The sequence below is a fragment of the Corapipo altera genome, unplaced genomic scaffold (assembly GCF_003945725.1).
Source record: "Corapipo altera isolate COAL_440 unplaced genomic scaffold, ASM394572v1 2b, whole genome shotgun sequence".
NCBI classification, from domain to species: Eukaryota; Metazoa; Chordata; class Aves; order Passeriformes; family Pipridae; genus Corapipo; species Corapipo altera.
This window is the reverse complement of record NW_020884874.1, coordinates 26,362,402-26,375,576: the sequence shown is the minus strand read 5'-3', so window position 1 is coordinate 26,375,576 and position 13,175 is coordinate 26,362,402. Positions and strand designations below refer to the sequence as shown.

Sequence of the window (13,175 nt, the reverse complement as noted above, 5' to 3'; positions counted from 1 at the left end):
AAAGCTAGCAAGGGGTTTGAGAATTTATGTTCATCTGTTATCATGGACTGCATCCCTGCCAGCACTTGACCTGCTATAGCTGTCACAAAACAACTCTGGTTCTTTCCAGACAAAAAAAGAATTAAATGTCAAAAAAACAAACAAAAAAAACCCACAACAAAAACAAACAAACAAACAAACCAACCAACCAAAAAAAATCAGAAAACAAAACAGGCATAAGGAGAATCTCTCCCACTGCTCAGTTTTCAAATAACATAGCTAAGGCCATGATTTTAGCAGAACATTAAAAATTCTTTTAGATAGGGACTTGCCAACAGCAAATAATTTATAAGGTGGAAGGGGAAAAGAGAAGAAGCCACATGCATGAGAAATGACCTAAAAGGGAAGACTCCTACTTTTATAAATACCAGTTTGTGTGCAATATAATAGTTTTGCTGGTTTTAGCAAGAGTGGAAGTGCAAGAGTAGATTACCCCAGATTAAATTTGTTCACTAGAGGCCTTCTGGCAACATGAAAAAAGGAGTGGCTGAGATCAAGATCTTTACACCCAGGCATCTAGGAACTGTCCTACAAGGAGAAGCAATTCATTAGAGTAGCAAACTAAAACATAATGATTTTATTCTTACCTGTCCAACCATGCAAGCAAGGCTTTAGCAGCACCAATAAGCTCTACCACAGAAGTAAGGAATTCGTTGGGGGGCTTGCGAGAGGTATTTCCATCATAATTTGAGTTTTTCCTACGGCTGCTGATGTAATTTTGCAGGTTGTTGGATGACGCTCGCAGCTTGAGAACCAGATTCTTCATGTTGTCTGTTTCAAGGCCATAGTTCTGAAAGTAGTATTATTAAGCATCATAAATAACCTCATTGAGTTCTCCTGTTTATTTATACAATAGGTTGCAAGCTCATACAGGATGAAAAGTCTGAAGATTCACACAGTTTTCTTCTGTTTTTTTGGCAAAAGTACCTTCTAAGATTTGTTCCACACTATAGCCACTAAAGAATACTTTTGCCAATACCACCCCCAGTTTCTGACATTGAGATTTGAGGACACAATCAGAATGAAGTCCCACTGTCCTAACACATGTCATTTACTTGTTAATAACAGGACTGTGTTGTTTTTATTTTTGTCAAAGGAAAGCCAGTACTGTTTTTTTCTTAAAATGTTTTCTGTACTGTGGTACATAAACACTGAACTAACATTTCATTCACAACTAAAGATAAGTTAAATCTGGTAGGAGATAAAAACATCAACAGGAAGCAAATGTAATTCTGCAATCAAAATCTTAAGTAAATAAATATTTGGATCACAAGTTTTCAGGAACTGTGCTCTTTTACTACAACAGTGCAATTATTTGCACGTTTGAGGACTGCATTAAGACTATACATACTAATTAAAACAATTTTTAGACATTTTTCATTCAACAGCATCTTTAAAAAAATTTACAAAACCTAAAAAATTCTAAGTCTTGCCTATAACTTCAACTTTATAAATTCAAATACAACCAAGCCACATTCCATAGGACTAAACCCCAATTATTTTAAGTAACGCATTGATCATCTCATTCCAAACATGTCAGAAATGCTTCTCTCTTCTGAAGGCAACTCAGTTTTGTAATCAAGAATTTCTTCTTTTCACTGTTAGTGTGCAAATGTATGAATTAGGTAGCAATATGTATTTATCTTTGCTTCTGAGTTATTCCACCTTGTAAAACTTCTATGTAAGTCTCAGGCAAGGCTTAGTTCTTTTAGAATGAAAATTCTTTCTTTTCTTGAGAAAAGGCAGGGAAAAAACCTAAACAAAAGAAAAAAAAAAAAAAACCACACAAAAGCAAAAAGACACCCCTACCAGAACAAAACAAACACCCAAAAATGCAAAAAAAGTCCTGCCTTTCTCTGTTCTTTTGCTGCTGCAGATTCTTGCAACCAACCTCCAAGTTCCATAGTTTAGTCAGCTCTACTATCTACCCTTTCCCCTTCCCACTCAAAAACATAAAACAACTAAAGAAAATTTTAATTCCATTCAATACCTAGTTTCCAGGGGTTCCCAATATGCAGGTTGAAGGGGAGCTCTGGAGGTTTCAGACCAACCTCTTGCTCACAGCAGGCTCAGCTGCGAGTTCAGAGCAGCTTGTTCAGGATTTCATCCTGTCAGGTCTTGAAAACCTCCAAGGACAAAGACTGTACAACCTTTTTGGGCAACTTGATTGACCATCTAATTGTCCTGAGAGTAAGCAAATGTTCCCTTATATCCAGCCCGAACCTCATTTCAACTTCTGCTCAAAGTCTCTCATCTTCCTGCCATGCAAGCCCAGATCTGTCATCCTGCCAGCTGTGTTTCACACCATGGTAGGTGCTGGGGATCTGCTGTTGGGCCTCCCTGGAACTGTCTCTTCCCCAGGCTGAAGAAGTCCCAGTCCCTCAGCCTCTCCTTATGGGCAAGTACTCCAGCCCTGACCAACCTGATAGCCCTCCACTGAGCTTGCTCTGGTTTCTCTATATCTTTCCTGTACTTAGGGCAGGGGGCATATTCAGACTAATGAATGACTAGTACAGGGTGATAATCACTTCCCTCCCTCTCCCATTAATCATTAATGCAGGCCAGGATGCTGCTAATGCACACTGCTGGCTTGAGGCTCCATTCCCTCCACAGTCAAGCATCCATAAAAGCGTCTGGAATATTTTAGATTTAAGTAATTTACAAAAGAGGAGACAATCTTTGACCCAAAGAAACACACCAGTGTATGGAGAGGTTTCAGCTACACAGCTACCTTTAAAATGCCTGCTATGGATAAGATTCTAGTGGGTGTAAGCTACACAAGTGCCTCCCTCCTCCACCTCAGGGCTCTTGGCAAGGAAGTGCCCTCAAGTGCAGCCAGGAGTAGGGGTTGAAAGGATATGTCCAATTCAAAAAAATACCACTGTTGCAACAGCAAAGGATATCCTTAAATTTTCCAGGATCACAGAAAGGGAAATATCTGTATTACTGAACAACTTTAAAGTACGTGCACACAGTCATGTGTGAACTTATCACCTTTTAATTTTAACAACAACAGCAAAAGAAGAAAACACCACAAGAGCATTCTAATGCATTTCTTGTAGTCAGTTTTCTCCTCCTCACAGAACATCACATATTAGTCTATCATTGAAGAAATACTTTTTCACAAACAGGTCTGGATGTGGGGCAAGTTCCTATGACCACAAGAAAGTAGTCACACATCAGAAAATCCCCTCTTAAATTAGGGATTTGAAGGACACTGACCCCTCCTTCCTTAAAGGGGAAGAAAATACAAAATACCTTTTCTGTGCAGAGGTATAACCACCTAATAACTCTGATCAGAACTTGAGTATGCATATAATTATCTCCAGGTCTTTCTGTCATTCAGATGCAGAAATTGTGCCAACCATCTGCAGGTATTTGAGATTAGAGACGGCACCACCATTTAAGAAGACACATGTTGATATACCAGGTAAGATTTTGGTTTTGGCCCTAAAATATTCACATACTCCTTATCACACCTCTTATTCAAATTCCTTATTTACACAGCATTTGAGTCTGGTGTGACTTTCCCAGATGAGGTAGTTCTTAAATAAATCTGTCTACCTCAGTTTTGAGGTAGACTTCATCAACACAAGTGTTGCCTCTATAGATGCAGGGGCTGCAGCTCACAATTGCAACTGGTCTACCCAACAGACTATCAAGAGCACGATCACAGCCAAGCTCTAACAGTCACCCCTCTAAGCTCTCCTACAGTTTCCCCCAAAGAGCCTACAGAGTGCACCAGAGATATGTAAAACAGCAGCTCATGCTCTAGGAAAGGTCCTGACTAAGCACTATGCCTATCCAGCACAACGGGGAGCATGCAGCTCTTCAGTATCAGGAAACCAAATTATCCAACTATTGATCAGCTCTGCTAGATGAACTCCCCCAGGACAATGCATCATCACAACCCAAGCCACCCCTGTTCCAGGGGCAAGGCAGTCTCCTCACTTGTCTGTTCTAATAGGACAGAAAGCATTCTGCCTCTTCATCATATAGCAATGCTTCTATCCAAGCTGACACTGTCTTGAACACCTCACACATCACCAACTATTTCTGTTCTTTTTTTGCTCCTTCACTTGCAGTGTCCAGTCTGTTGGAAGGGCTGGTCTGGGGATCTAAACCGTTCAAAGGAATCTAATCCCTTTTTACCTTTTTACTGGTTTAGCTTCCTGAAGTAGCTCACTTCAGGGTCAGGTGAGTGCAAGTACAGATCACTAATCAGAGGACAGGAGGTGGTGGAGGCAGCAGGTGATTTGGATTAATTTAACTTTTCGTGGAACTGTAGCCTCGACTCAGGACAGATAGGAATGTTGATATGGTGGCAGCACACCAAACAGCCTTCACAGTGACACACAGTCAAAGCGCAAAGCTCAGCAGGCTTTTCTTGAAATATTTTTACAGGAATGAGGCTACAATAGTTAACAAATTATTATTTAAGCAACTAAAAGGTTTTAGATGTTGCTCATGAACGAAAGAAACAGGTTACATTTTCCTATCACTCCTGATTTAAAACATCAAAGTTGCTTTAATCAAAACACAGGCTGAATCTAGCAGTCAAGAGCACCCAATGTCAAACATTCCCAGGTTATTACTCATTAACCTGGGGAGCCACATGCAGGGCTGGAGCGAGAGGCAGCACCCACACGTGCACCAGAGAGCACATGCACACAAGAGTATGCTCTTTCTAAGTTCCCCCACATTTAATGAGAAAAAGTAATCTGATCAAATAATTGCTCAAGGTCAGGCAGCCAGCATAAAGTAAATAAAAAAAGTAGCTAACTAAAGTCAAAAGAGCACAGCAGTTGTGTCAGAGCTGATTTGGGCTGATACAGAGCCCTCCCACTGCCCAGGGACAGCATCTCCTGCCCTTTTACAGCCATGTTCATATCCCACAATGTGACGAGCTGGATCTCCTGGCTGATCCAACCGAAAGCCTGTTCTGGGAAAAAGATGAATAAAACCAGACTAAATGCCTGCTCAGAAGCTGATCCAAGTCACTTCATGCCTATATAAACACTAGAGTTAATGCAAGGTAATGTCACAGTCACTCATTCTTGCTTTTTCCCTTTAAAAATAATACATCCTAAAGAATCCTTTGGAGTAACAAATCTCCTAATAAACAGCACTCAATTTGAAACCTCTAGAAAACTGAAATCTCATGAGGCAGTGCACAGATATCCTCTAACAAGGATAAGTCATCATGTGTGCATGTTTTATGTTGTGATGTTATATTTTGTTACAGTGCAAATATGCTGGCAGAACATTACTATGAGTGAAATTATCAAAGGCAGAACTATGTTCTTTTTTGTTTATGAGGTTTCTAGTGGTTTTTTTTAATTGTATAAAACTAGTATCTCTTAATTCTGACCTCAAGTAAAATCCACTGCTTTTTTGCTTTGAAACTCTCACATCACACAGTGTAGGTAAAGATTCAAAAATCAAATCCAAAGAACACATTAAAAGTGAAAATATTTGCATAGTTTCCTGTTAACAAATATAAAATAACGCAAGCATTAAGCCCCAAAAAGTTTGTTTTCTGGATTACCCTCCCTGTTTTTGTGGTTTGAAAAGTATAGTTATGTATGTTTGCTCCCCCCTTCCCCAAATACTTCGGAGTCAACTCAGAAATGTCTTTCTTCCATCCCTTGACCCCCACCAAGCAAATACTGTTGACAAAACGACAGAGGCACTCAAGTTGATCATTTTTTTCTCCCTCTGGAGAATTCAGATCCTTTGATACATCCTCTAAATTCCTCAAATATGTCTTCAATACCTGTTCAGAAAACTCTGTCAAAACAGCTGGAGAGCAACAGAAATGTGTGCTCAGAAGAAACCTTCACTTTTTAATCCCAGTCCACACTCTCCTCCCACCTCTTCAGGATGTTGTGCGTATGGCCAAGGCTATGAGGAGATGAGGGAATGCTGTTTCATCACCAAAGCAGCAGAGAAAGACAAATTAATTTCTCTTTCACACCATAACTTCCAGACACATGTTCACCTTAGCACTGACAAATAATATTCAAACCCTATAAAAACTAAATAAAAAACCAGGCGTATTTGGTGTCCTTTCTCAAGGAAAGGACTACCTTCATACTTCATGTATTTTTGTGACTAATCTACTGAGGCTGAAACAGAGGTCTGTAAGGTGAATGCCTGAAAAGAATTCAACAGGAGAAAGATGTTCCAAATAAGCTACCTAACTGCCTTTAGAACCACATGTGTTCTTGTGGTGTGAAGGAACTAAAGCACTGATCTGAAGGAAATTCATTTGGAAAACTGCCAAGGCAAAACTTGATAAAAAGGGAAATTCTTTTTGAGAACGCCAGGTCTGGGGAACTACCAAACCCCCCCCCCTCAGCCCTTCTCTGCCAAGAACAACTTTGAAAGTGTGACCTCAGACTGGCTCAGCCAATGCCACATTTCCACAGTGTGAGCTAATACCACAGTGGGGGTGCTGGGGGACAAAAAGGAAAAAGAAAAAAAGATAAAATCCAAAAACAGTTTCTTTACTTTCAAGACCTCAAAAGTCATGGAAATATCACGATATGTACTCACACATACCCTAAATGACACACATTCCCACTTTGAAAGAACTAACACAGGTGGAATCCAGAAACCTTTATTCGCACACAAAAACAAGAGAGAGCAAAATAAAAAACCTGGTTGTCACTAGAATTTAGCGTCCCCTTGGAAAGAAAATCAACAGTGATTTTATACAATTCCAAAAATTCAAGGGGAGGGACATCAATAAGATGGCAAAGGGCATACCTAAAACATGGGAATTCTTTCTCCACCTCTGAAAAAGGGAACAAGGATGTTTCAGCTGTAATATGCAATAGCTGTCTAATGCATTAACTTGAGTTGCATTTCACAAAGGATTTCCAGAAATGGGTCTGAGGTCAAAACTTTTGTCTACAAAGGAAATTAGAAGGAAATTGTAGGAGATAAAACACAGCTTTAAATTCTGGCAGTTGTCCAGCTTTGTTCACTTTATTCTAATATTTTTGAAATAAAAAAGTGCCTTCAGGAACTGCCACATAGATTACTTCAGTCAGGACTATATACAATCCATAGTACGTTTATTAACTCACCGGACCCCTTCACTTGCCCAACAGACTATCCCCTCCCACACCATAAACTGCATTTCAGCCTAATTATGTTCTTCTATTAGATTTTCAAGTAGATGTTAATTTTTGACAGATCAAATACGTAAAGGAAATAAAATATTTTTTCAAATATAAGAGCAACTCTTTGCAAAACATGTAGATCTCATTAAATATACTTCTTTCAGTACAGGCTATCTAATTTGTTCCTGGTCACAGAGTAGGAATGATCCTTATGGCACCTCTGCAGCAAATAAAGTATATCACACAGATAGTAAAGACTCTCCATTTTAAGAAGAGTATGCTCAGTGCAGCAAGCCTTGCCTAACAAAGCAAAGACGAGCCAGTGCTGGCCAAAGAATCATTGAGTAGGCCTTCCCACCCTTCCCCTTGATGTAATTATATATATACCTCTGGTGCTCACTGACAGTATTACATCAAATATGCCTTCAAGACTGTGTCAAAACTACGGCTTTTAAATAAAGCCTCAACTAGCGAGACAATCCAAAACATATTTATCCTCTACAGAGTGTTTGTTTTAAAAGTATCTGCAGTGATATATCATGAGAAAGACAAAGGAACAGTTTAAGTTCTGAATCCAATGAGTGTTCAACTAGACTGTAACTGAGGTAGCAAAACATCCCTCATTTCAAGAATTAATTTTTCTTTACTTCATATGTTTTCTACAGAATTGCCCTAAACCTATTTCAACTGATGTGAGGAACTTCTGGCTTCTGTCATTTGAACAATATGCCTTCTATCTTCTAAGACAAACTCACTCTAGCAATTTTAATAACTCTGTTCACTAATAGGAGCCACAAGACCTAACAATGCCACTTGGACAACTTCATTCGTTGGAAGTGCAATCAAAGGAATTAAAGTTGCCTCTTATTAGGAAAAAGTTAAACAGCTATTAATACAAAACTTGGAAGAATTAAACAAACTCTTACTGCTTCCTTTTATTGTGATCTGTAACAGAAAGCAGGGAACAAAGGTATTCTGGTTTTATCAGTCTCGCCTTGGTTATTCACCCAAAAAAGCACTTGAAGAAATACTTTACATGTCAGTTCACCACTTAACTAACCAGTGCACACAGGAGATCCACAGCCTCTAGAACCAGTTCCTGATGTCCAATCCGTGAGATACCCAACTCTTCAAGGTCCTGGTGAGAAATCTGTAGGAGTTGTTCACCATTAATCTTTTCTCGTTCAAATTTATGGACATATTGCTGCAGGCAATCATCCAGGCCTAAAAAAACACAAAAGAGAGAGAAAGGGACATCAAAACCAAACAAACAAACAAAACAAAAAGAGAGAAAAAAACCCCACCACCCTAAAAAAGGCAGAAATCACAAGTTCATACAACATACAATGCGAAATTATGAAAGAATCTTGCACTGCACCTAAGGTTGTTGCATAGAAGGGGTATAGAAACTGAGCATATAAGTGATGTGGAACTTCGGGTCACCTAAGTCAATGTACAACCTTCCTGCTCCTTGTGGATCAAACTCAGCAGTTAAGAATATGCCTCTGGTGTCTGCACAGGCAAAGTGACCAAAGGACATACATAGAGTCAGCTACCAGGATAACCCAAAACCCTGAAGGGCATCCAAAGCAACAACAACAAAAAATAACAACTGACTAAAAAAAAAAAAATCCAAGTCAAAGCAAGAACAAAGATCTTATCCAAAGCCTAGTTAAACAAGCAAAGCAACAAAAGCACAAAATGATGAGAAAGAAAATGAAAAAAATCAAAGGCAAAGCAATCAAAATGATGTTTGGCTCAAATCTCATTATTCCCTTGATTCATGAGACCCTGCAGCTTCCTGAAGCAGCCATTCCTTCCCCTTGCTAAGGATCAACAACACATACAAACAAGAAATCTAATTCATTTTTCTATCTAGAAGTATTTTTAAAACAGCTTAGAGTATTTTGTCCCAGCAACATCCCCCAAATCCCCACTTTAAAATGTGATTCTACAATCCTGTTCTCCGCAGTAGGTTTTCCCCAGTGATTACAGAAAGGGTTTCTGGTTTTCATCTTATTTAACTAAACTTCATGTGTTAATTCTGTTTTCATGGGTATTCTGCTCATTTCCTCTGTTGTTAAAGATGCTGTGAGTAGCAACAATCTGGGAGGAAAATCTGGATGGATGTGTTATTTTAAAGATGATGCAGTGCTCTTGATGCTCTGTTCCCTTTCAACATATTGGCTAGAGCAAAAGGAACAGACCCAAATAGATCTGTTTTAAAGAAATACACCATGTTCATTGAAAACAGTTGACTTGAACAAAAATTCAGATAACACATTTGACATCTACTTTGTATCATCCACAATAGCTACATTGTTTCACCATTCCATTAAAAAAAAAAAAGGCACAACATTTAGCTCTATAAAGGATGTTTATCCATTATGCTTGTTCAAAAGGAAACCACTGAGATGGACAGGATATCGAACGCAGCAGATGAGAAACACAAACAGCATCCTGAACTACAAAGAAATGAGAGCCAAAAGAGAAGCATTCAGTTCCACTCATGAAGTTGCAGTGGCAGTCTGGAAAACAAGTACTCCCAGCACGCTCTACCACCAAAAAAACATTTGACGCAGATCACAGGGGGGATTCAGACCCACATGAAATATATTCACTTCATAACAGCAGCATGAGCAGTCACTGCTACCTTGCAGTGCCTAGTCACAGCAGATCCGCAGACGATGGACTCCAAAAGGCATGGGCTGACTTAATGTACATCACTTGCCTTTCAAAGGCTCACCCAGAAGTTAATAAGGACAGATGCCTCTTTACACGTCTTGGGCAAGCCTAATTATCACAGTAAATCAACATCTGGCTTGGTGAGTTTGACTCTTTGCCATGCAGAGCTACCAGTGTACACAGTTTGATTTTTAAGCATAATTATGAATGGGAAAACCCGCATGTAAGATAAGCAGAGTCTCCCAGGGCTACAGTTGTTTGGGGACACTCTTGTTTCTTCCCATCTGTCTTGGCAAAGCCGCATAAATTTTGAAAATTGAGTCCACTGTTCTCTTTCCCACAGGCACCAAATTCTGCCTTAGTCTATACAAACTCTTTTCCCAGGACAAATAATAAAAAATATCTGGCCTTCATTGTTTAACAATTTATTTTTTCAAAACAAATTCTCAACCAAGGCTACACACAGTTCACATATTTGGCATTCCCAATTTTTATTGCTGCCTTGTAGACCACTGTTTCCCATCATTTGCCCTTGTAAGCCCATGGTTTCCATCACAAATTACACAAACACCTAAAATAAAACACTTCATTCAGCATTCAGTGTAGTTTTTAATTTTTAAGTTTTTTCAATGCAGTGTGGCTTTTGCCTACTATCCTTTGTGTGTTGACTCAACTTTCTAGAACCTCATTCTCTGCTAAAACATGAGACTGAAATGTATGTATCCTCCTGCAGAAATACAGCTATGGCTTTCAGCTTGCCTGTGCTTTTTTAATTCATGCTTGCCTATACCTGAAGGTCTATTAAGACTTGAAGAGCTACCTCTAATTTTTTTTTTTTAAATAAGAGTCCTTAAAAACAAGACTGACACTATAGGACTATATTTTGCAATATAAAATATTACAAAATTGCACAAATGTTGACTCAAAACAGCCACCATAGTGGCACAGTTGCTCAGTTAGACATTTATTTAAGTGACCAAACTACGCAAAGCAGGAAGTGAAGACAGACCCACAAACTCATGTTCACTGATGGTTTAAGATGAGCTTACTAACATTAGCGCTATTATGTTTACTAAGGAACATATGGTAAAATATTAAACATTTTAATTGAGATTGCAAGCACATTTATAGCCTATTGTTTAGTTTTCCATCATATGAATGAAATGTTTAAATATCACACGCAAACAAAACTTCAAAAAGGGAAGGGAGGAGGGAGGAAAAAGGACTCATAACCCGGTTCAAGAAATTTTAATAATATTTAAATAAAGTTTTAAAAGTCAGCATTCAAAAGTCACTAGTAATCTAAATGAATTGCTCATTTTTTTCCTTCTTCTAAACATCTATGTTCTTTCCATGTATTTTCTTCATGAACTTTGGAACCTCATGGAAATTTGGTATTGCCCATTAGCACTGTCTGGATATTTTTGAGAAACTTAGATGAACTAAAGACTATAAAAAACAAGTCTACATTACTTAGAGAGACACTTTCTTACATGACAGATCATTTTCAACAGTGCAATATTAGCATGTTCAAGCAAGAAAGTAGTTTTCTCTATTTCCAAAAAAAATACAGTTAAGACTGACATTGGAAAAGGTATCTATATTTATTTCCTTTACTCACTGACGAGCCCTTCTGAAAGCTTAACTATTCATTTTATGCTCAAAGTGTGTTTAAAAAGCACTTGGTTTAACTGCATGTGCAAACTCTTTATATTATTTCTTGCACATACATCAAAACCATGCATGAAAGAAGGTCCTTCCTACCTACGTAATTGCTAGAGAACGAGGAAAGGTGGAAACAAATAGCAATTGCTGAATGTTACTCAGGTTTTACAACACTAGTAAGCAGTGATTTTTTTGGGAAGCAGAGCGAGTGAGAGAGAGATTAGTCTAGTTAGTGTTATTCATACTGTGAACATCCTTCCAAGGAACCACAGTGTAACTTGAACAAAACTCTCTCCCAAATTCTGGCAAGTGTAGAGATGTCCAATAGATCCTAAGAACTGTCTAGACTTTTCTGTCTAAAATAACCATCACACAAAGCACCCCAGAAGACATTCAATACCTTGCATTCATGCAAAAACATTAGGACAGAGCTTACACATACAGATTTGCACTGATACTAATCTCAGTCTGTTTCCAAGATTAAGAAAGTTATTTTGTGTAAGAATTGAGAGCAAAACAACTTTGAGGGAGTTAAGGGGGAAGTCTGAGAGAGAATTAGCATTTCTATTGTTGAGAGATGTCAGCCATTCAGCCAGGAAGCATCTTGCACCCTAAGAACTAGAGAAGTGTGTTTTATGAGTTGTTAAGCAGTTTCACACCTTTTGCTCTACTTGTGTTGGACACTACCAAATAATTTACCTACCATAAAGCAACAGTTAACTAATGTCTTACAGTTACAGGTCAAAAACCAGCTGACTCACCATTTCTTTTTCACTCCCACCATCTCACTCTTCCTCACTCTTTTCTCTTGTGATACCAGAGAGTCTACACAGAGTCTATATACTCCAACATGGTGGGGGCAGAGGAGGCAGAGAGCAAGGAAGATAGGGCAAGGAACCGAGGAAGGATTGACTAGGGGAAACTAGAACGGCACAGCACTACTTTCTATTTGTTCAGGAACTTGAACAGATTCTCAGGATAGCTCATAAAATGTCAGAAGCAGATACAAGGAAGCAGGAGTACAAGCCACTTGAAGAGAGGAAGAACTCATAAGTACAAGACCTTTTCCTTCACGTAGCACTAGCATAGGAATCATTGCTCAGTGTCAAAGATAATAAAGCCTTATTATTATGATCACGTACCCTCCTCTCTGTTGGGCAATTCTAACAGACAGCACCTGGCATCTCAGTGTAAAACCGAGGTTCAACTACAGCTCTTATCCCACTGAGGGGCTCCCTTGGACCTTGGATAGCTGGTTAAGTAGGACTGCCAAAGCCTTTTTTGCCTCATCACCTTAAAACTGGCCTTCCCACCTAAGTTCACTCTTATTCTGGTCTCCTCTTCAGGGTCTACTCAGTTGCCACTTTTAGTATTCAAAGGTTCCTTGCACACATCAGCTTCAATCCATCCTTCCCAAGCTTCGAAAGATCATCAGTTCTATGAGAATCTTTGACACACCCCACTGTACCTGCCATTATACTATCATTTATATTCCACATCATTTTACAACGGTTATTGTAATAGCTTCCTCCCATCATTTTCTCTATTTCCAGGAGTGAAAAAAATTAATCAAAGAAAAAGCAGAAGGGAGTCAAGGCAGCAAATGAACACTAGCAAGAGAAAATAGCTACTTCATAAGCAGATGAATCAACCTCT

At 38.8% G+C, this 13,175-nt stretch overlaps 1 protein-coding gene across 1 annotated transcript in view; it reads right to left on the bottom strand.

Annotated features, from left to right (window-relative positions):
• Positions 1–13,175, bottom strand: part of CNKSR3 (CNKSR family member 3) — a 58,626-nt gene that overhangs the window by 19,266 nt on the left and 26,185 nt on the right. The window contains exons 2-3 of the mRNA XM_027632412.1: positions 8,230–8,393; positions 627–829 (exon numbers count right to left, since the gene is read on the bottom strand). Coding sequence (XP_027488213.1) covers positions 627–829; positions 8,230–8,393 — 367 coding nt within the window. The remainder of the gene's footprint in view (positions 1–626; positions 830–8,229; positions 8,394–13,175) is intronic.